This window comes from Aethalodelphis obliquidens, unplaced genomic scaffold (genome assembly GCF_003676395.1).
Source record: "Aethalodelphis obliquidens isolate GAN/ISIS:26980383/991018 unplaced genomic scaffold, ASM367639v1 scaffold6, whole genome shotgun sequence".
NCBI lineage: Eukaryota > Metazoa > Chordata > Mammalia > Artiodactyla > Delphinidae > Aethalodelphis > Aethalodelphis obliquidens.
Window position 1 is genome coordinate 38,185,763 of NW_020837950.1, and position 22,477 is coordinate 38,208,239.

General features: G+C 59.1%; 1 protein-coding gene across 1 annotated transcript in view; it reads left to right on the forward strand.

The window, feature by feature from the left end:
- The window catches only part of WDR1 (WD repeat domain 1), a 38,312-nt gene extending 16,051 nt beyond the window's left edge, over positions 1 to 22,261 (forward strand). Inside the window, exons 6-15 of the mRNA XM_027103358.1 lie at positions 6,828 to 6,905; positions 7,258 to 7,338; positions 7,671 to 7,904; positions 11,057 to 11,144; positions 12,659 to 12,815; positions 13,548 to 13,635; positions 16,636 to 16,746; positions 17,880 to 18,053; positions 19,518 to 19,662; positions 21,354 to 22,261. Of these exons, the coding sequence (XP_026959159.1) occupies positions 6,828 to 6,905; positions 7,258 to 7,338; positions 7,671 to 7,904; positions 11,057 to 11,144; positions 12,659 to 12,815; positions 13,548 to 13,635; positions 16,636 to 16,746; positions 17,880 to 18,053; positions 19,518 to 19,662; positions 21,354 to 21,460 (1,263 nt within the window). The 3' untranslated portion in view covers positions 21,461 to 22,261. The remainder of the gene's footprint in view (positions 1 to 6,827; positions 6,906 to 7,257; positions 7,339 to 7,670; positions 7,905 to 11,056; positions 11,145 to 12,658; positions 12,816 to 13,547; positions 13,636 to 16,635; positions 16,747 to 17,879; positions 18,054 to 19,517; positions 19,663 to 21,353) is intronic.
- The last annotated feature ends 216 nt before the right edge of the window (positions 22,262 to 22,477 follow it).

The window sequence follows — 22,477 nt, forward strand, 5'->3', positions numbered from 1 at the left end:
GGAGGTGGGCTTCCAGGGATGTCTGGTTTTGTTCCCTCCTGCACCTCCCCGGGAGAGATGATATGGGCAGGATCACACCGGTAAAGACACAGGGTGAGCAGAGTTAGGTGCTTTGCCTGTGGGTATGTGCTCTAAACGCCCCAGTGGAGTGACACAGGTTTTGGGTATAAATGGCTCGGGGCCTCAGTCCCAGCTCTGTACGTGCTCCTTGACTGAGGCAAGTGCCTGTACCCTCGAAGCCTCACCGTTCCCATCTGCAAGATGGGCATGGAGACATGGACATGAGAGCATTTTAACCATGGATTTGATCTGTGCATAGGGCCCGCAGGCCCAGAGCGGCCCACGATGCTTGTTTCCTGACCCGGGGTCTGAGGCTGGAGCACAGAGGAAGGGCGCCTGGCAGGGGATGGCCCTCAGGCCGGTGTCATGGCAGCCATGGTTCTGAACCTGCCCTCCCAGTTTGTCTTGTGAAAACACTTGAAAGGCAGCCAGCACCAGAGGTGGAGGTGGAAGTGACCGCGCTGAGCCGCAGCGCGGAGGATGCGCGGTGCTTTACGGCCAGCTCTTTCCTCTGGAGGCGGCTGGGCTGGGGTTGGCCGAGGTCTGGGGGCGTGTCTCGAATGTTACTGGCTGGCTGAGGAGTCCTGTTAACTTTGATGACAATGCAGTAAAGCCCAAAGAGCAGGCAGGGTGTGGCCGGGAAGGCGGTGATGGTCCTCAGTGGGTCCCCAGGGGTGGTCCCTGGGGACAAGACTTGGGCCGTGGGCAGCATGTCCAGACACAGGTAGGTCTCGGCTCAGTTGCAGAGGGGCTCTCCAGGTTACCTGTTTGTAGTAAAATGGGGTTGGATTCATCCCGGGGCCACCGAGTGGGGCCTGGCTGGCTTCTGCACCCTGCAGGGCGGGCAGCCTGGAGTCCCTCCCGACACCCCGCATCTCCCAGAGGCTGACTCCGGGGCTGCTGCTCATAGGGAGGTGGTGGTACTATGTTGGAGGCCATGGTTCAAGGTCGATGTGTTTTTAGTGGGATAAAGTACCCTGGGACACCGGTGAGTCAGGCTGAGTCAAGTACTTGGGCTTCCTGCTCGGCGCCCAGGGGAGGAGGGAGGGGAGGTTTCCTTGGCAGCGAGAGGCCATCCCAGCTCGTACCCGTGAAGTAGCCCTGCTCCCCACGCCCGCCACACGTGTTCTGTTTGGCTTCATGTGGCCATAATCTGGGCTGTGGATGGGCGGGGCTCCTTTCCCTGTCCCCACCCCCCCAGAAGGATTCATTTCTTCCTTGCAGATGTGGGTTAAACCCTGCACGGAGCGGTTCGGTGGTGGGTGACTGGAGCCAGGATTCGAGTCCAGAGTTGTCCCGAATCTGTGCCCCTCACCACCCTGCCAGGCTTTCCCGTGTGCTCACTTGGGGACTTATCCAAAGGTTCTTCCTTTTTTCGTTTTCCTTTCTTTCATAGATTTTTTTTTTTTTTTTTTTTTTTGCGGTATGCGGGCCTCTCACTGTTGTGGCCTCTCCCGTTGCGGAGCACAGGCTCCGGATGCGCAGGCTTAGCGGCCATGGCTCACGGGCCCAGCCGCTCCGCGGCATGTGGGATCTTCCCGGACCGGGGCACGAACCCGCGTCCCCTGCATCGGCAGGCGGACTCTCAAACCACTGCACCACCGGGGAAGCCCTTCCTTTCTAACTTGACAGCGCTGCCCTCACCCTGTGGCCCTGGCAGGCACCTGTCTCCAGGGTGGGCACACAGCTTGTCCCCAGGTCTTCCTGCGTAAGGACCTAGTGAGAGATCAGAAGGGGCTGTGGACCAAGAATGGGGGACATGGGGTGGCAGCCCAGTGCTGCAGGTGGTGGCTCTGCGGCCCTCCAGCTGGCTGTGCCTCTGGGCCCCCGGGAAACGGGGTGAAGATGACCCTCCTCCAGTGGCCCCGCAGAGCTGTGGGGACGACAGGAGAGATGCTGGTGGACGTCTCAGTGTCCGTCAGGAATTGTTGGGTTTCTTTCTGCTGGAAAGGACTAACAGGCTCATTTGGCCTCAAGCAGGAAGGACAGGAGGACACTCGGGTCCCCACACCCACCTGAAAAGCCTTGTAAGACGCTGACAACTGGAGATCAGCCTGTGACTTTTCCGTGTAACCGCCCTAGGCCCTCACGGCCGCAGAGTAAAGCTGTAGCATGCAGGGCTGCCCTTCCGTCCCGTTCCAGCTCCTGCCACCTTCCTCTTGACCTTGTTCAGGACCGTGGGGTAAGGGGTGATTATGTTAGGAGCACAGAGGGGTCGAGTTCAAATTGCTGCCTCAAAAAGGAATAAGTGGTGTTCCGAATTTCAGTACAGGCCAGAACAACTCCAAGGAGGCTCAGCCCCGCATGGAAGGAAAGCAGTGTTGCAGACACGTGGGGCGGCCGTGTGGAGCAAGTCAGGCCACCTGTCCTCCCTGCTGGCCTGAGTGCAGGGGTCCAGTTGCTTTTCCTTCTTGTTCATGAGTTCGTTAGCTTAAACCAGCTTCTCATGGTGGCAGAGTGAGAGTGAAGACGAAGCTGATTCATGGCCCGACTTTAGCCAGACTGCCCTGGTTCCCGCCTGGTCCTCTGTCCTTGTTTACCTGAACCTGAAATGGGCTGAGAGGCTGTAGGAACACCAGGTGGAAGACGCTTTCCCCTGGAATTAGCCCCAGTCCACCTGGGGCAGTGACTCCAGGGTCACAGGGGACCGGCTGTGGGACAGAGGCCATGGACAGCACGGTGTCCACCTCTGGTGTCCTGTGCACAGGGGTTTAGGTTCCCCTTTGAGGACCTAAGGGTGGCCTGAAAAGAAATGGGCAGGTGGACCTTGCCTCTCCGTGGAGCCTTCTTCCTGCTGAGTGCATTCCTGTGATAGACACGTCTGGATATGTAGTAACAGGCCCCACTAAGCGTCTCTAGCTCACCCGTGTGTCTGTGCACCTGGCCCGCTGTGGCCTTGGGTGAGTTTCTATGCCTCTCCAGCCTCTGCGTCTTCCTCTGTCAGGTGAGCAGGTTGGCTGCCCAGGTGACCGCAGACACTCCTAGATGGGGCGCCTCTGAGGGCTGTGTCCACAGTACGTGGGATAGTGTGTGTCTGATGAAATGATTGCTCAGAGCAACAAGTGTCAGGACTCTTATTTGCCCTGGGCCTGCTTGTCAGTCTGTGACCGTGTGATCTGGACTGGAAACTACCCGCCGCATCTGCCCAAGCCTCTGAGAACAGGTCACCCAACCGCACCTGGCGGCGAAGGGGACGCCTGGCCTTCCCTCCTCCGCGCGGGTGGGCTGCACAACCTGTCACCTGTGTGTCTCACACGTTACCTGACAGGGAGTTATACTTCCTTCTAGGAATCTCTGTCTCTGCAGTTATTACAAGTATCACCTTCCTAGACAAGTAAAATTTGAGCTCTAAAATGCAGGGTTTTCTGGTTGTTTTTTTCCTGTTCCCTGTGTCCTTACAACAGGGCAGAAAACGGAAGTTTGAGTTGAAGTGTGTATCAGGTGCCTGCCTTGCACTGGCCCCAACACACCCGCACGCGCACACACACACACACATACACACATGGCCCCTGTGCCGGCTTTTCAAAAAGCTGTGTGTGCGTCTGTGGTGGTTGTGCCGGGAGGTCAGCAGGGTCGGTCTCCTTCCCGGTGAACTCCTGAGCCGATGGCAGGGAGTGACCCGGCAAAGCTCCGTGGATGGTCAGTGGCCCAAAGAGGATTAGAAGGAGCCTTTCATCCCTTCATGAGGTCCTCTTTCTCCAGGGGAAAGTGGTAACTGGGCAGGCAGATCTGTGCTGGGTGACGGGAAAGGCAGGGCGAGGGATGCGGTGCTGCCCTTCCAGGCACTTTAAGGGAGGACCTCGCGGAGAGAACAGGGAGCCCGGTTTAGGAGGGTGCGGTGGCCTGAAGGAGGGCGAGGCAGCGTTCCAGGTCGGGGTGGACGCCCACCTTTGGAGTACGGACCGTGGAGGCACATGCTGCTCTCGGTAAGGCAGCGGGGTGCTGGGCACGGGCGTCTGAACTGCTTGTCCCTCCACAAGCCTGTGACGAGGGAGCGCGGCAGGTGGGCACAGGGCATTTCGGCGTGAGGGTAGGAGTCCTGCTGCAGGGCACAGCTGAGGCTGCTGGAGCCGGGAGGGCTCCCAGGGACACCTGAGCTGACGGACTGGTCACGCTGTGGCGCCCGGTGGTGCTGCGTCCCTGTCAGTGACGTGGACTTGGGTGCATTACCTAATGATTGCTAATTGCTCCATCTCAGGTTTCTCAGTGCTGAGGGGGAGGGGTAATGACAGGGTGAGGGAGGTAATGATGGGGGGACAGGTGATAACAGGGTTGGGGGGTGATTACGGTGGGGAGGTTCCAGCCAGAGCTCCGCTTGGTTGTGACTGAGGCCGGGCAGGACAGCCCCACCCCCGGAGGTGGCCGCCTGGAGTGGTGCTGCCCCTCCAGGACAGTTAGCAGGGACGGGGGCCAGGAGCCCAGCCCACTCGTCTGAACCGCCCCCCCATGATATTTCCCCAAGCCCGTTCCTTCCTGGTCCTCCGGCCTCCCCTCTCTGTGGCCCGGGCTATTTTTAGCCCTCATTTTTTTGGTTAATGGGCTGTTCACTGTTCCTCCCTTTAAATGGGCTATTTCAGGAGCAGACATCAGTCTCCTGCTCATTTGGCCTCTTGGCTCAAGTTGCAAGAAAACCTGACAGGGAGAACTTTCTAAAGCCACAGCGCCTGGTCCCCAGGGTGGGCGTCTTCCCTGTCCAGTCTGAACCCCGGGAGCCTGTGTTGTTCTGGGCCTGGGGAAGGGCACCCTGCCCCTGGCAGGGAGACAGACGACAGACACGTCCACATGCGTGACGTCCCCTGTAGCACCAGGGGCGCAGAGGGGGGCAGGTGGTCAGGGGAGCGGGGGCAGTGGCATAAGCAGGGTGGCTCTGGCCTGGTGTCTGTGCTGCCCCGCTGTGGCACCCTGACTCCTGAGCTGGGTGGATGGGGGGGCCGGTCCTGTTCTCTCAGGGAACCACTGTGCCTGGAGTTTGACAAGTTGGAACTGCAGTGTAGCCGAGGGTCCCTCTGGTTCACGGCGTGTTCCTCACGCCGCCCACCGCAGCCCCCCTTCAGCCCCGTGGTCTGCTCCACCCAGGGGAGCTCTCGGCACCCCGGTTCTCGGGGGGTCTGGCCGGGGCTCTGTCCGTCCCAGGGAGCCGGCCCCAGCCTCCTCCCCTGGAGCAGCAGGGCCGGGTCAGCCAGTAGAGGTCAGGACAAGAGGACCAGACGTTTGGGCAGTTGTGTGGGAGGTTTTGTCACTTAAGAGCTTTGCCTTTGACCTCCTCCAGGAGGAGCTGTGTCTGCCTGTCCATCCTCCCCTTCCCACAGAGTGGTCCTGGGGGGATTGGGAGAGGCCTGGGGGCTTTGTCTCAGCAGCCCTCCCACCACGGGCTCTGAACCACCCGAGGGACAGAGGGCCCCGGGCCCTGGCTGTGCAGCTGGCTCCCCGCCCGGCTTGCCTGCCTCCTGGCCAGGGCCCGGGGCCAGCTTGCTCGCGTAGAGAGCTCTGGACAAGAAACCGTAGACTGGGCTCTCAGAACCCAGCCTCTCCAGGCTCCTGTCTCCTGTAGAAGGAAGAGTGCCCGAGGCTCCCCAGGGCCGCCCGAGGCTCCCCGGGGCTCCTCGAGGTGGTAGGATGATGGGTGAGTGACAGTCATGGGGGAAGAACAGTCAGAGGGCCTGAGAGATCCCAGTTTGGAAAGATCATTGCTTTTGTTGCGTTGTGCGCCTCCTGGGAAATGGCCGTCCTCCAGCTCAGAACACAAACCCTAGAGCAGGAAAGCTCGGCCGTGGAAGCAGGATAGATGTACCCGAGAAACCAAGAAGGCGAAACAGGCCTTGGCTGTGGGGGGATAACCCAGGCTCTGCCTCCATCTTCACGTGGTCTCCCTGTGCCTGCATCGAGTCCGAATCTCCCTCTTCCCATAGGGACACCAGTGGCGTTGGATCAGGGCTCACGCTAAGGCCCTCATCTCACCTTGAGTACACCTTTAAAGACCCTGTTTCCAGTAAGGTTACATTGACGGGTACTGGGATGTCAACCTACCTTTTCAGGACACAAGTCAACCCATAACGTTACACAGTCAAACACATGCGGTTCCTACCACCCCAGCAGCTCCTGTTTTAAAATTGTTGGTGGTTTACCTTGATGGGTGCAGGTGATGCACTTTGAGTTGAATTGCTTTTCCTGCAGGTTGGGCGTCCATGGCTGCAGGGGCAGTTCACCCCACGCACCTTCAGGAGAGTTGATGGCTAACACTTCCTGCGTGCTTGCAGGTGGGGTGGGAGAGCAGCCAGGCTCTGCATGGGTGGCTGGTGGGGTTTTCAGAGGATCATTCTCTTATGCAGACCCTTCTTGACTGAGGAAAGAATGAGTTCATTTACTTATTCAGGTAACAGAATCGCCCCTGGAGATCACATCTCCTCAGTCACTCAGACTCTTGTTCCCACAAAGGTCATCACCACTGTTTAATTTCTTGAAAACCTCAGTTTGTTCAGCAAATGCCCGCTGAGCACCTGCCGTGTGCCGGGCCTGGGCCAGGCCCTGGGGACTCGGGGATGAGGCCTCACGGTCCCGGCCTCATAAGCCTAAGGGTTCCGGCCTTGAGCCCCCTTCCGGGGCTGGAGGGCGGGTGGGGGGCGTTACTGTCTACGGAGCTCAGGGAGCACGTCACAGCGGAATCTTCCGTGGACTGGCATCCACACGCGTGGTGGTTGTGGACCGCGTGGTGCATAGAGAGCTTTCCTGAACTGCCTGTCACCGGATAACTGTCCCACTTCCTGCAGGACCACAGCCGCTTCGTCAACTGTGTGCGGTTCTCTCCTGATGGGAACAGATTTGCCACAGCCGGGGCCGACGGTCAGGTAAGGGCTGCGGGTCCTGGAGGGAGGGGTTCGTCTCTTGGTCCTCTGCGATGGTTCAGAACAGGCAGACTTAGTAAAGCTGGTGTCGATGTACAGTTCCCTCCTTCCCCCTCCTGGGATGCAGCTCAGTTAAGGGGCTCTGTCCTCAAAGCATGGTAGACCCGTCTCTCCATCTCTCTCCTTTTAAAGGAGCTCGAAACTCATCTGTCTTTAGATTCTTTGTTGTAAGAGCCACAGTCTTGATGCCTCCCTCTTGATGGTGGAGCAGGAATGAGGAGCTCATTTAGCGTGCCAGCATGCTGGGCCTCCACACACGCACGCCTGATCTGCATCTGTTTGTGTTTCCTGAAAGATCTACATCTATGACGGGAAGACGGGGGAGAAATTGTGTGCCCTGGGAGGAAGCAAGGCTCACGACGGCGGCATTTATGCTGTAAGTATGGGTCCGTGTTCACAACGTGGTCTGTGATCGTGGTCGGGCCGTGTCTGCGTTTATTGTCATCTGTACACACGTGTTAAAGTTGGAAGCTTGAGATGGGGGGTTAGAAGTAGGGGCAGTGGCAGAGACCTTCAGGGTCATGTGGGACACGGTGGCGTGGCCTGGAGAGGCCCGTGGCCAGGATGCTCATCCTGTCCTTGCCCTGGTGTGTCCCACCACCTTCTGGGCCATCCTCCCTGCTCAGAAATGGGGGCTGTGGACAAGCTGCTGTCTGAGTCTCTTCCGCCTCTGGAATGCTTGACCCATGACCACGTTTGTTTGAGTAGGTCAGCTGGAGTCCCGATAGCACCCACTTGCTTTCTGCTTCCGGAGACAAAACGTCTAAGATTTGGGACGTCAATGTGAACTCTGTTGTCAACACGTTTACCATGGGCTCCAACGTTCTGGACCAGCAGCTGGGCTGCTTGTGGCAGAAGGACCACCTCCTCAGCATCTCCCTGTCCGGCTACATCAATTACCTGGACAAAAACAACCCCAGCAAACCTCTGCGGGTCATCAAGGTATGGCCGGGCTCTGGAGCTGCTGTGTGTGCAGGGGCTGGCTGGAGGGGAGGTGGGCGCCCGGCCAGACGCAGGGCAACTGAGGTGAGGTGAGGCCCAGTGGAATGGCAGGATGCTGGTTGCTTTGGGGATGTGAGTTTAGCAGAGGCGGGAGGCCAGATGCCACGTTCCCCTTTGAGCTACCGTGAAGCTGGATGCTCGGGGCCTGGGGTTCGGGGCAGCAGCGCGTGCCCCTGCTGTCAGGGGGGATCAGCCTCCCCCAGTTAGGAGGCCACTGGCTGTGTCCGCTCGTGAGGCAGGACCAGGAAGATGCTGAAGCCCAAGACAGGGCACGTCACGGGGCATCACCGCAGACGTGGGTGGCCAGCAGGCCTTGGAGCTGGGCCTTGACAGTGTGCGGGGTTTGAACGTGGGAACGGGTGTGGGCAGGCACTTGTCCTCTGTGGTTAGAGCAGGGCAGGCATGAGGGGGTGTTGGGGAGTGGGAGGAAATGGACAAGTCGGAGCCCAAGGTGCCGAGGCGTGAGGTTTGGGCAGCAGGGAGTGATTGGAGGGCCTGCCTCCCGTCCTCGTCTCCCAGAACGGCTCACTCAAGGTTGGCTGATCACCAGGGTCTGCCCTGAGTGTCCCCTCCAGTGGGGACTGTTCCTTGCCGCTCCGTCAGCCCTGGAATTTTTGGCCTCTCGGGAAATCGCAGCCAGACTAGAAGCTCCTGTGTCCTGGGGCCCTGCTTGGGCACTGCCCTTTGCAGACCTGCTTCTGCTGGAGGGTGGGCTGCGGTGGGAACTTGGGGTCGGCCTCGCCTGCTCTGTCACCGTGGACGAGCTGTGCCCTCAAGGGAGGGGTTTCCATAGCCCAGCTCCACGCTGCACCCCGTCCTGGCAGCTGAAGCTCCTGGGGCCAAGCCCCAGTGCTTCCTCACAGCCTGCTCGCTCAGCTGCCTCAGGGCTCTGCAGACAGGCTCTGGGAGACGGCTGGGCCCTGCGGGCTTGGGGTTGGCCAGCCTGGGACTGTTCCCCTCAGGCCCAGTGAGGGCCAGCTGCCCGGCCCTGCACTGCTTTGTACATCCCATCCCACAGTCTCTGAGGTCGCGGCCCTTGTGGACTCGGTGTGCAGATGACCTTGCCCAGAGGAAGGGGCCGAGCCTGGCTGTCTGCCCCCTTAACCCTGTGTGACTAGCTCGTGAGGCCCAGGTGGGCTCGGTGCCTGCTGCATCCCATTCAGGTGGGGCGTTGCTGACGGGAAGGGCTGATCCAGAGCGACAGCTGCTTCGGCCCTCAGTGCTGGCCCTGCACCCTCTGCTTCCACAAAGGTTTATCTGACTTGGCCCTGAGGATGGGGCCATTGGGGCCACTTGCTCCACAGGCTTCCAGCCCAGTGTGATGAGTGTAAAGTGAAGGTGTATACATCCTGGCACAGAGCCCAGGGGAGCTGGGAGGGGTCCCCAGCGCAGTCACTTCTCTGGGCCTCCATGCGATGGGGAGAAATTGCTGGAGAGAGTCAGGCGTTACTGTCCACCTGCTTCCTCTGCCCAGAAGAGCAGCTCCCCGTGAGCCGCCCTGATGCTGGGCTCGGGTGGCTGTCCCAGGCATCGCCCCATGTCTGCTGGCGCCCTGGGAGTGATGGAGGCCTGGGCCTGACTGCTCTCGCTGATGTCACTGTCGCCGACAGCATAGGCGCTACTAGCCAGGCTCCTGTCCCCCACCCCCAGGTCAGCTCAGGAACCTCATGGGCGTTTACAGTTGTCAGAGAAAACATCCCAGCCCTCCTGCCGCACATGTGTGAGTCCCGAGCAGTGTTTGGTGCTAATGTCAGGCTGTGAGTGAGCCCAGGAACAAGCTGGAGTTAGAAGAACATAGTTAGAATAGCGGTTCTCAGCCCCGGCGCACGTTGAGATCACCTGGGAGCTTCCGCAAAGGGCTTGATGCCTCTGTACGGGCCCAGTGGGATGCGGTCAGAGGCCAAGACCGTAGGGATGGCTCTTAGGTGCCGGTACTTTTAAGATGCACCCAGGTGACCCTGCGGCTCAAGCTTGAAGGGGCATCAATCACCTGAGCCAGGCTGCTTGTTAGAACACGGTAGGTGGGCGACACCCCGGCACTCAGAGGGTTCATCTGTGGGACACGGGAGAGCTCCATTCCTCACAAGTTCCCGGCGAGGCTGCTGCCCTTGGCGGGGGGCGTGCACAAGTCGCCAGGCATCTTGTTGAGCGCAGGTTCTCAGTCTCCAGGCTGCATGGGGCGACACTCCCGGTGAGGCCAGCACTGGTCTGAGGACCACGCTTTTACGTAGCAGGGCCAGTGGGTTGCTGCCCTGTGGAAAGGACTCGGGGTCTGTTCACTGGTTCTCCCATCTCTGAGAACGGTGTGTACCTTTCTCTGAAGATACACACCACACTGTGGCAACAGTCAGCAAAGCTCAGAGGGACCCGCCTGCCTCTGGTGAGGGGAAAGAACTATGATTAGACCAAACCTCCGGGTTGTTTCCATCCGAGGAGCAGTTACGGGGGAGGTTAAGTGCCTTTCTTGAAGCAGACAACTGGTTCTAAATGAGTGATCTGGGCCCACCATGTTGCCGGTCGGGGAAATTGTGGGGCCCCAGCCCTGGGACAGCCTCCGGGGGAAGGGGAGAGCTGGGAAAGAAGAAACCTCACGAGCCAGGGGCTGGAGCCGGAGCCGCGAGCTGTGCTCCTGGGTAGAGGACGAACCGTTAGCAGCACCCGGGACCTCCTGGGCCTCCGAGTGGCCTGGGGGTCCCCCTGCCTGCTTCTGCAAGGGTTGGTCCCTCCCAAGACTCCTCCCCACTACTGCTGCTTCCCCTCGGGTAGGGGCTCACCCTCTGTGGCCGTTTCCTCCTTGTGTGGGGAGGGAGGGTAGCTGGGTCCGTCTGCACAGACCGGGCGCGCTGTTGGGGCTTCCACTAGACCCCCATCCTCCACCCAGGTCGGGTTGAGTGCCTCGGTGGGGAGGCCCGAATGTCGAGGGTTTGAAGGGTTTGTCAGGTGGTCGCTCAGCTTGGGGCTGTTTCGGGCCCACCGGGGCTGCGGCGTTGAGGGCTCTGCCTCCCCTCCCAGGGCCTTAGCCGGTGAGAGCATTTGACAAGCACAGGCAGGACGGCATGTCCTGAGTCACCCCCCGCCTGTCTCCTCCGCAGGGCCACAGCAAATCCATCCAGTGCCTGACGGTGCATAAAAACGGCGGCAAGTCTTACATCTACTCTGGGAGCCACGACGGACACATTAATATCCTTTGACTCACAGCGCTGGCTCTGGGGCCCCTGGCAGGAGAGTCGGGAGTTTCCTGTTCCCACGGCGCCGGAGGCGAGGCCAGCCGGCTGGCAGCCACAGGGCTCCTCTGACCGGTCTTGGCTGCCGGGAGGTGCCGTGTCCGTACTCGGGGCCTCCAGCTCCAGGCCGCGGCCTTGACCTGGTGGGTCACGTAGTGCAGCCTTGAATGGTTGCTGGACCTCCCTGAACTTGAGCTGCTTCTCCCCGTCTGTGACCTGGTGTCGGCCTCTTCCCTCTCACGAGCAGCAGCAGAATCAACGTGTGTTAGAATCCCAAAGGACTTAGAGCCTTTTGGGAGAGTCCCTTTATTTTAAAAATGGGGAAAGTGTAGCTCAGATGCCTCAAGTGCCTTCCCCAACGTTGCACCGCTTGGCGACGGCTGAGCTGGGCGGGAACCGAACCCCCGCTCCCCGCTGAGGGGCTTTGCAGTCCCTCTGAGACGTTCCCGGCAGCGCTTCCAACCTCCTTCTCCCAGGATGGCGAGCGTGGGAGGAGTCGTCTGAGGGGCCCGCCTCAGTGCGTGTGTCGTGGCTGCGAGAGAGGCCTGCCCTCGTGCAGCCTGGCTCCTGGTCCGCGGCTGCCCTGCCTCCTGGAGGGGCTGTTCCGGACCCCCTGCTTCTCCCACCTCCGCAGACCTGCCTGGTCTGTAGGATTTCCTCCCTGGGAAGGTCTCCCTCAGCCCCGAGGGAGGAGGGCAGAGAAGTCACCCTCCACCCCATCGTACGTAAGGAGATGGTACAGCGGAGGGTCTTGCCCAGCGTCCCCCCTCCTGGAGCCGCTCCTTCCTCCCCACTCATATGTTAACCTCCTGTGGTATCGATGGCTGGCGGTCCCTTCACAAGACCATGTCAGGAGTGGAATATACATGCAGCTTCCTAAGGGAACAGTCTTCGGTGCAAATGACACTCTCATTTGTTGATGTAAAAAGAGAACCTTGTAACTTAAAACACCTCACACCTGAGCCCCTCGAGCTGAGCGTCCACACACTGGCCCTGCCCAGGTGGGTCAGCCCCAGGCCCATTTACCCGGTGGCACCTAGGTGGCCATCGGCTGAGCCACGGGGCGCAGCCAGCCTCCTACTGAGGACCGTGGGCTGGACAGCAGGCTAGAAAGAGCCGGGGGAGGGGGGCTGTGTTTTGGCCCAGTTACGCAGGGTCCCAGGGAAAAAAGGTATCTTCCTTCTGAGCCTGCTCTCAGAAGGAGGCGCTGTGCTGTTGCATTTTTACAGGGCCGCGCAGTCCCGTGAACTGCCCAGTTCCTGTTCTGAAGACGGGCGGACTGTGTCTAACTGGGTGTGTGGGGTTGTAAATGGCCTACTGGCCCTCTCCCCAGAACGTCTGCTGCCTGAAATTCGGAGTTGGACATGCACAAGGAGTCCCCCAGGCCCGGGACAAGGGCCTGGCTGCAGCCTCGCTAGGGGGCTCGTGCCGCGCCCTGGACGTCAGGCTCTTCCTTAACCCTTGCTCCACATTACTGGGATTCAGAGACGGGGGAGAACGACTCCTTCGCCGGGAAGGGCCACACGAACCAGGTGTCCAGGATGACCGTGGACGAGTGTGGGCAGCTGGTGAGCTGCAGCATGGACGACACGGTGCGGTACACCAACCTCACGCTGCGGGACTACAGGTGAGAGCTGCCTGGGGCCAGTCCGTGCCCCTCCCTGAGCACGTCCCTGGTGAAGCCCTCTGCGGGGCCGGGCTGCTGCCCTGAGCCTCGGCTCATGAGAGGACCCGGGGCAGAGCCACGGCCTGGTCACCCGGTCGCAGGGCCCCATTCACTGAGCCTTGGGGACGCCACACTTGCCAGTTACGTGGAATTTTTCTCCATTTACCATTTTCAAGAAGTTCTTTGCGTGTGCAACTTTTTTAGTTTGTGTTTTCATAGTTTTAACCAAAAGTAAAGGTAACACAATTTTCACCAATTAGAAGTACCAGGTTTTTTTATTTTAATTGCCCTGCAGAGGAGACTGGTTATGACTGCGGGCGGGTGGAGTCAGAGCTCAGTTTTGTCTGTACCCGGGGAGTTCCGGGGTCTCTAACTGGTGGACGTGGGCAGAAGCCAGGACAGGGCAGCTGTGGGGGCGGCACTCGGCACAGATGCGTAGGAACAGGGAGTGATCCCTTCACTTCCTCTCGCCACCCCCTTCCCCTCGTCCCAGCCCCCATCATGACTCCGCATCTCTCTCCCAGAGGCTGAGTCTTCCCTTACCCCCTCGTGTGTTTTAGCAAAGGCTCATGCAGTAGAGATCAAGGTGGAATTTCCTTGAGTCACCCGAGTGCTGTGGTCCTGCAGTGAGTGTGTATTTACACCCACCCTGTGCCCCTGGAGACTGAAATAACGACTTCCTCCTCTCCACAGCGGACAGGGAGTCGTGAAACTGGACATCCAGCCGAAGTGCGTGGCTGTCGGCCCCGGGGGCTACACTGTGGTCGTGTGCATCGGTCAGGTATGGCTCCCACCCGGGTTCAGTTCAGGCTGACGCTGCGCAGTGTCTGGTCCCCGCGTCCCCTCTCAGGCGCATTCAACCCCATTTCTACTGAGCCCCGTTTGCATGTGCTGAGGGCTTCCCACGTGTTCACTGAATCCTCTGGAGTCCTATCAGTCAGGCATGGCGTCATCCCCACCTTACAGGTGAGGAAACCAAGGCACAGAGAGTAAGTTGCCCAAAGTCTGCGTCTAGCAAAGGGCCGAGCTGGGATTTGAACCCGGGCAGCCTGGTGAGAGCCTGCGCTCAAGGGTCATGCACCCTGCACATCCCTCGCCCATGAGGCCCACGAGAGGCACGGCCCAGGCAGCTGTGTCCATTCACATTCGAATCCCAGCCCTGTAGCATTGGGGTGGTGTGGCTTCCGGCATTTTCCTCACCCTCTCTGAGCTTTAGTTTTCTCATCCCTCGCAGCTCACGGGGAGGATTATGAGGAAGTGTGTGTCGGGCTCCTTGTACCATCTCCATGAGCGAGGAGGCTGATAGTGACCATGACTCCCTGAGGCCACGTGATGGGCGGGTGGCGTAGAGGGCCGCTCCTCGGCACAGTGGGGTCTGGCATTCAGCCCCGCAGCCTGGGTTCTCATTCAAGGCGGTAAGGTCTCTACACGCCGTCTCCTGGAATTTCTGGAACGAAGCACCCTTGACTGAGACCCAAGCCTGACCCACTTTATCCAGGATCCTGCTCTGCGGCAGACGCCATCTGTCAGCGGGCTGGGCATCCCAGCGTGCAGATCAGAGGAGGCAGGTGTGACGGAGCCCCCGCCCACTGGCACAAGTGGCAGACCCACCGCCGAAAGCTGTCATTCAGATTCGCCACCCCTCCTCCATTCTGGGAGCTTCAGTGCTTTGGGGAGAGTGGATTCCTGTGTGTCCTAGATAACACGAACCTCCTGTCAAGCAGTTATTGCAGACAGCCTGGGCAGTCAGCAGGGGCGCAAGAGGAATCAAGGGCCGTGAGCGCCTTAGCAAGTGGGGGAAAGACTGGACGAGGACCTTCTAGAAGGACGGGCGGGGAGGCTGCCGCTCCATGGAGGGGGCTCCCCCAGCCTCGTTTCTGAGCACCTGGCCTGTAGGTGAGAGGTGAGACCTTGGGCTCTGCGGCCTTGCTCGGCCTCCCGCACTGGCCTCAGATTCCTGTCTGGAGCTGCGGTCGGGACAGGCTGTGGCCTCTGAGGCTCACGCTGGGCTCACGTGGGGAAGTTCAGGGAAGAGCCGCCTGGGGCTCTGCGCAGGAGGGGCTGGCGAGTGCAGAGTCCAACCCCCAGGTTCCAAGGAGTCCAGGGCCCACGGGATCAGGTGTGACCATTGTCCTGTGATGTACTGTCTCTGCCCTGGTTCTCTAGGGCGTCCTGACCCGAACTCCCCATGGCTGGTCATAGGGTCCACACAGTGTCCTGGAGGGGCCCGTGATTTTAGGTCAGGCCACGTTCAAGTGTTGCCTCTGAGGCAGATTTGGGCCAGTGCCCTCAGGCTTCCCCTGTCAGGTGTAGGTGGGTAAGTGCGCTTCCGGAGTCGGGCAGGTGATGCAGGTGAATGTTTCTCAAGGTGCGTTTTCTGTAGCAAATTTTAGGGAGGGTGCTGCCGCCCATCCGCCTGGTGCTTCTTTGCCTCCCCTACCTGACAGCACAGCCCGCAACGCACCCCGAGGGCGGGGAGGGGCCTGCTTGCCCTTGGGACAGCTGGTGGTTTGAGCAGGGATGTGATGGGGTGAAGCCAGAGCTGTCACAGAGAGAGGCTACCCTGTTGGGGACGGTCCAGTGAATTAGAACCAGGAGGGTGTAGCGAGGGGCGAGAGGGGGTGAGGACGGTGGAAGGTCACCGTGCCAGGCGGCCTTGGGCTGTGCGCCAGAGGGCAAAGGCACACTGTGGCTGCCAGGGCGGGGCTTTGGGACCCCATGGCCCTGAGAGCTGCGGGGCTTGCATCTCATTTGCTCCTATACACCGGGAGGTGACCCTGCCATGCCAGGGACAGACACACCGCGCTTAGTTAGGCGCGTGGCTCCCACACGGTGGGCTGTAGCTGCTGTTTTTGTTTGCCTTTGCTAGGCCCTGTGTTTATTCTGAGCCCTGCATTCCATCTCCGTGACGTCTAGGCACTGCTGGGTTCTTACCCCTAGGAGGCCAAGGCTCAGTTCAGTTCATGAACCGGTGTGTGTGACCCATCCCATCCCCTCCACCCCGCCAACCCCCAGCAGCAGGGGGCTGAGCCGGGCCATCAGGGCGCCTCAGTGGGGCCTGCACACCCGGGCGCTCAGCCCCGTCCGTGGACCGTGTGCTGCCCTGTCAAGCAGGAGGGAGCCAAGGCAGGTGCTGGCTGGGACGGGGCAAGGGGGTGGTGCGCTGGGTGCCTCCAGGCCACTTCACCGTGAGCCGTCTGTCCTGTCCTCCCTTCCCTTCCAGGGCTGAGGGCTAGCGGAGAGCCTCGCAGCGCTGTTGCCTACCTGCTGTAGTCAGCACCTGGGTTCCCTCCCAGCAGGTGGGGTGCCAGCCCTGTGTCCCTGGGCTGCGGGGACTCATGCACTGACATCATCAGTTTTTTCACACACCACGGGTCAAGGTCGCAAAAGGTGTTTTTTGGACCCGAGAAGCCAGAACTTGGAAGTCTAGCCTGTCCTGTTCATTTCCCATGTCAGCTTATAGCTTCACCACTTCCGAGGGCTGCGTCCTCTTGAACCCGTGAGAACTTGGCTCTGCAAAGATCATTTATTACATTCGACGTAGAGTTGGAGGAACCAAAGTTCAGGCGTCAGATGGCTTTTGACGAAGCCCGTGCAGGTGGCGATAACAGCACCATTCATATTGACAGATGAGGGAGAAACACCACAGGGCTGGGGCCAGTCCCACTTAGTGTGGCTGGAGCCCCAGCCTGGCCCCCAAAAGGTTGAAGATGGAGCCCAGCCCGGGCCTGGGCCATCGGTCCTGGGGCCTCTCTCTAACGGCTGCCTGTGTGTTTCCCAGATCGTCCTGCTGAAGGATCAGAGGAAGTGCTTCAGCATCGACAGCCCCGGCTATGAGCCCGAGGTGGTGGCTGTGCACCCGGGTGGCGAGACGGTGGCCATCGGGGGTGCGGTAAGGCCCTGTCCCCACACCCTCCGCCCTGGGGTATGTGGCCGGGCTGGGGGCACTGTGAGCTGTGTGCGTGCCGGGCTGCCTCAGGGCAGGAGGGATGGCGGCGGGAACCAGCTGGGGTGCCTCCTGCCGCCCAAGTGAGAGCCTGCCTGGGCTGCCCTGCGAGGCCACCCTCCCCCCAGGCTGCCAGCCCCAGGTGACACGGCAGCCTCCCGGGAGACCAAGGGTCCCGGGCAGTGAGGCGGGCTCTGCTGGGGTGCGGGTACAGGGCAGGGATGCCTTGGCCTGGGGAGCTCGTGGATGGAGCACGTGTAAAAGGAGTTGCGTCCCGAGCCGGGCTCGCTGGGCTCAGGGAGGCGACAGGAGATTCTTCACACCCGTGAAGTGGAGTGCCAGCCTGAGGGTTTCAGTTCCCCTTGAGTCTGACTTCCTGTTGCCCGCATCCTGGCCGCTCCTCTGTCCCCTGCTCTTTCCCCTCATTTCCTGGCCCCCGAGGAGAGGTGCCTGGACCCTACGAGGATGGGGCGTTTGCTAGGAGCCAGGCTCGACAGAGCAGGGAGAGGAGCCTGGTGCCTGAGGGCACCTGCCAGATGTGGGGTACAGGGCATGGGGCAGATGGCTCCGGCCGAGGACAGTCAGGGCAGATGAGGGGCCCTTGTTGGAGAGGTAACTCGTGTACAGGTGCTTCTCAGAGCTTGGCCTGTGGACGCCTGTGCTGGAACTTACTGGAGTTTTTGTGGAAAAAGCAGATTCGTAAGCCCCCAAACACGCAGAATCACAATTGGGGGGTTCTGCGTTTTAATGTAATTTTAATAATGTAACTCTGCCCACTGTGCCTGTGCAACCACAAGAGCTGCCGCAGGGCTGTAGGAGTTGCCCTCTGGTGCCAGGGGGACAAAGGAGCAGCTCTCCTGGCACAGGAGCCAGCACGTGGGCAGGTGGCCAAGCCAGAGCAGTGGTTAGGAAGAAAGGCGCTGCTTCTTATTGATACCCTGGTGCCTCCCTCCAAAAAGAAGAACGTCGGGGGAGCCTGTGTTTGTGTGTGTGTGTGTGTCTGTGTGTTTGTGTGTGTGTGTGCGCACGCACGCACTCACGTGTCAGGAGTGACCCACTGCCCCTCTGTCCTCCCACAGGATGGGAACGTCCGCCTATACTCCATCCTGGGCAGCACACTGAAGGAGGAGGGCAAGCTCCTGGAGGCCAAGGGCCCTGTGACGGACCTGGCGTATTCCCATGACGGCGCCTTCCTCGCCGTGTGCGACGCCAGCAAAGTGGTCACGGTCTTCAGCACTGCTGACGGCTACTCGGTGAGTGGGCAGGTCCCCTCCCTGTCTCCACACTGGGCAGCGCAGACGGCTGGAAGGGGCCCTGGCATCTCTTCCCCTGTCGTCACCGACCGGGCGGGTGCCCAGGACACGCAGCTTCGTTGCTCCTAGAGCGTGGATGACGTGGGAAAAGGAGACTTACCCTTCAGTCCAGCAGTTTGTGGGCCCGAGACAGAACAGCTGTCAAAAGGTTAGGGGCCTGGGCGGCAGCAAGGCTGCTGTGGAATCGGGCTGGTTGGCTCACCTGGCGGCAGCAAGGCTGCTGTGGAATCGGGCTGGTTGGCTCACCTGGTGGCCTGGTTCAGTGACTTCTGGAGCCTTATTTTTCTCTTCTGTCAAAAGGCTTAGGCTAGATTTTTTTTTTTTTCCCTTGAATCTCACTGCTGCTTCAAGTCCTATAAAGTGTGAGCGCTGGTCGTCCGGATGTGGCCTTGCACTCTGGGGCGGGGGGGTTCCCTAGCGGTGTATGGGTGAGAGAGAGGACCCGGTTGCCAAGGCCCTGGAAGCTCATCCCGCTCTGAGCAGGACAGCCAAGGACACTGTCGTGTGAGGTGTGAGAGTGCCCATGTGTCACCAGCCAACCCTGTTGGGCAGTGTTAGTCGCATTTCACAAACAAGACTGCACTCTGGAGGGATTCGGTCACCTGCTGGGTGTGACTGGACCACAGGGCGTGGGGCAGATGGAGTGTCCTCCAGTCCTTCCCATGGAGTCAGCCTGGCCCCCTCCCCCCAACCTCCAACACTTAGGACAGTTTTGAAATCTACAGCGGAGTCAAAACAATTTACCACCTAGATTCTACCATTACCATTTTACTGTGTCACGTTATCCACCTAGTAATCTAATATTTTAGTGCATTTAAAGTAAATTACAGGCATCTGTATAATATATCAGCCTACATATTATTAACTAGAGTTTAGTAGTTTTATCTTTGGCTGTAAAATTTACATATAATGAAGAATGAGTGGGAACATAAGTATACACCAGCGCTGTGCATATGCCTGCACCTGCACTACGCCCACACCTCCATTAACATAAAGAACACGTCACGTCCCAGGAGGTTCCTTCCACCTCAGTATCCCATTTATCAGATTCTGCGTTTATCACACTTTAAGCAATTTCATTTGCCCCCTCCCTAGGCTGAGAGCTCTGTGCAGGTGAATGGGCACATCTGGCCCATGTGATAGATGCTACAAGGGCAGCCCTGGAGTCCCGGGTCCTGGGGGGCACGGTGGCTACTGTTTGATCTTGGGCTGCCCCTTTTTGTGCCTTCAATCAGTGGGCACCCTGGGGTTGTTACAGGGAGTCAGTGAGTTGGTGAGAGTTTCAGAAGCCAGGCACAGAGAAAGTGTTTCATGAGCACTGGCCCTCATGAAGGTTAGGTGACGTGCTGCCCACTCACTCTGGCCTGAACCCTGACCCGCCACCTGTTTTTAATCTGCACCCAGGAGAACAACGTTTTCTATGGACACCACGCGAAGATCGTCTGCCTGGCCTGGTCTCCAGACAACGAGCACTTCGCCTCGGGCGGCATGGACATGATGGTGTACGTGTGGACCCTGAGTGACCCCGAGACCAGGGTCAAGATCCAAGGTGATTCACGCGCCCTCCTCGGCTCCCAGGCAGCTCCGGAGAGGTGTCCCCAGGGCTCGAGGGTCCCTTCTGTGCTTCAGGGAGGTGGCCTCACGGAAGCCTGGCGCTCCAGCAAACATCAGCTCTTCTGGTCTGGGCAGAGGACGCCCATGTGCCCAGCGTGAAAGCAGGTGGTCTCGGTTTCTGGGACACACACTGAGTAAAAGGGTTTTCCTGGCATCTCCTTTGTCTTAGTCTGTTCGGGCCTCTGTCACAAAATACCCCAGACTAGGCAGCCCCTAAAGCACAGAAGTCTACTGCTCACGGTTGCGGAGGCTGAAGTCGAGGATTGGGTGTCAGCTTGGCCAGGAAAGGGTCCTCTTCCAGGTCACAGACTTCTCATCAAGTGTCCTCACGTGGTGGAAGGGGCCTCTTGTATAAGAGCGCTCATCCCACTTGTGACCTAGGTAGGCTCCTCCCAAAGGCCCCACCTCCTACACCGTCACCTTGGACATTAGATTTCTAATTTAGGAATTCTGGGGGGACACAAACATTCAGACTGTAATACCTGCTTTCTCCCACCCACCCCACCCCCCTTCAATATAAACTCATAACTGGGTTCTCACTCTACGACAGTAGTGTCCAATAGAAGTATAACAAGAACCACGCGTGGACTCGACATTTTCCCAGCAGCCACATTTAACACAGAAACAGGTGAAATTATTAATAGTAAGTTTTATTTAACCCAACATATTTCCACATGTGGCAGTAGCTCACTTCAGGGGCACTGTAGTCACATCTGGCTCATGGCCCTGGTGGGGACCCTACCCATCCAGGGTGGATCTCAGATCTGTTCCCGTGTCACCACCTCACATGGGCTCTGGTCCCTTTCCATCCATTCTTTACCTGGCAGGCAGCCTTTTGTCTTGAACCTAAGTGGGATCCTTTCCTATTCAAAAATTGTTCTGTTTCAACCCCAGAGAGCTTTTTACCATGCCCAGCAGGGGGAGGGAGGGGACCAGCAAGCTGACCCCAAGTGGGTGGGAAGACGGTTGGTCCAGGATGGAGGAGGGGACAGAGCAGACTCAGATGGGCCATCCTGGTCTCCACAGAAAGCAGCAGTTTTGTAGTAAGACTCAGACTTGAGCAAGTTCAAGAGGCAGCAAGAGCTTGCAGGGTAGAGGGTAGAAAGTCCGGTCCTTGTCTGGGCCGTGGGGTCACAGGTCACTGGACGTGCATTGGCCTGAGGTCGGGCTGTTGTGTGCACAGGTACCCCAGCCTTGTGTTTCTCAACGTTTTATTCCTCATCTCCCCATTTTAACACCACAGATATACTGTGCACTGTTTGTGTATTGTCTGTACATTGTTGCTTTATGCATAGAAAGACTTGTTCACCCCCTGTGGGGAGAGGCAGTTTTGCCTCCAAGGGGCGTTTGTGGTTGTCAGGACTGTGCTGGCGCTGGGAGCTGCAGCCAGGATCGCTGCTGGTCAGGGAGTGTCAGTGGTGGGGGGCTGAGAACACCTGCTTCCCCTCCCATTACCCAGACGCTCCCCACTGAGAAGAGGAAAGGGGTCTGGTTGACCAGGATCCTGCTGGGTTTCTCGGTGGCCCTGTGGGTGATCTCGGCCCGGGTTTCCCATCTTCTGGTCTGAGGTACCTGTGGGAGCAGAGCTCCTGGGTTTGGCTCAGAACGCATGTTCTTTCTCCCCAGATGCGCACCGGCTCCACCACGTGAGCAGCCTGGCCTGGCTGGACGAGCACACGCTGGTCACGACCTCCCACGACGCCTCTGTCAAAGAGTGGACAATCGCCTACTGAGGAGTCCTCCTCGGGACCAACGGAATCAGGGACTTGGGTTGAACGCAGCTCCACAGTCACTTCTGTGTCCCGCCCTTGCCCCGCCCCCACCCTGCCCCTGGGGGAGGGGCCTCACCTCGTGCCCGCCCTCGGCCCCGCCCCCTGGGAGGACCCTGCCTCCTCCCCGCCTGCCCGCCTGCCCCGCTCGCAGGGTGATGCTGTCTGTACAAGTCCTTCTGAAAGCTTTAGACGGTGACAGTTTGCACATGGAAAATAAAGTGAGCACTTCAACCACGTGTGGCGCGTGACTCAAACCCACCGCCTGCCCGCGCAGAACATTCCAGAGGCAGAGCCTCCAAAGCACACAGACCCGCCTGTGGCTCCGGGGGTGGGGGGGTTGCATCCCCTCCCACTCCCCACCTGCGGGTCCTTCCTGGCCGGCAGGGCGGATGCTGTAGAGCAAGTGGTGCTCATTCAGGGCCAATGGGCGCACATGGAACCCGTGTTTCACTGTCAGTTTCTGTGCTTGATTTTGAGAATGGAATCGTGGGGATTTTTTTTTTTTAATGTATCTTAACTGATGTCTCTCAGTGTTTATGGCGCTGCCTCTAGGCTTTTAGATCCCTAGTTAGCAGGACGGGGAGGCATCCTGGTCACCGGTTCACTCTCGTGCTTTGATGTTTTCCTGTCTTTCTATCCCCCTCTGTTCCCGAGAGCAAAGATTAATTTAAAGGCAAAGATGGAGTCACTGTAAACTAACCTGTCCTCATTTACACCTTCCTTTTCTTTTCCAGTGCAGAAATTAAAATAAGTGTAAAGCACGGTGATTTGGAGTTTCTTTGCGAATGTCGGAATCACTGGTAAAATGCTGGCACTTGTGAAAACACTTTGAGCGCTTTAAGAGTTTAGATGGAGAAATAATTAAATACCTTTTCTCTTCATTGTGGGTCGCTGACTTTGTGTGACAGGGACACGTGGGGGCGGGGGACTGGGAAGCTGCTTGGAACCCCATGGCTTGGGTATCTCACCAGCCTGCAG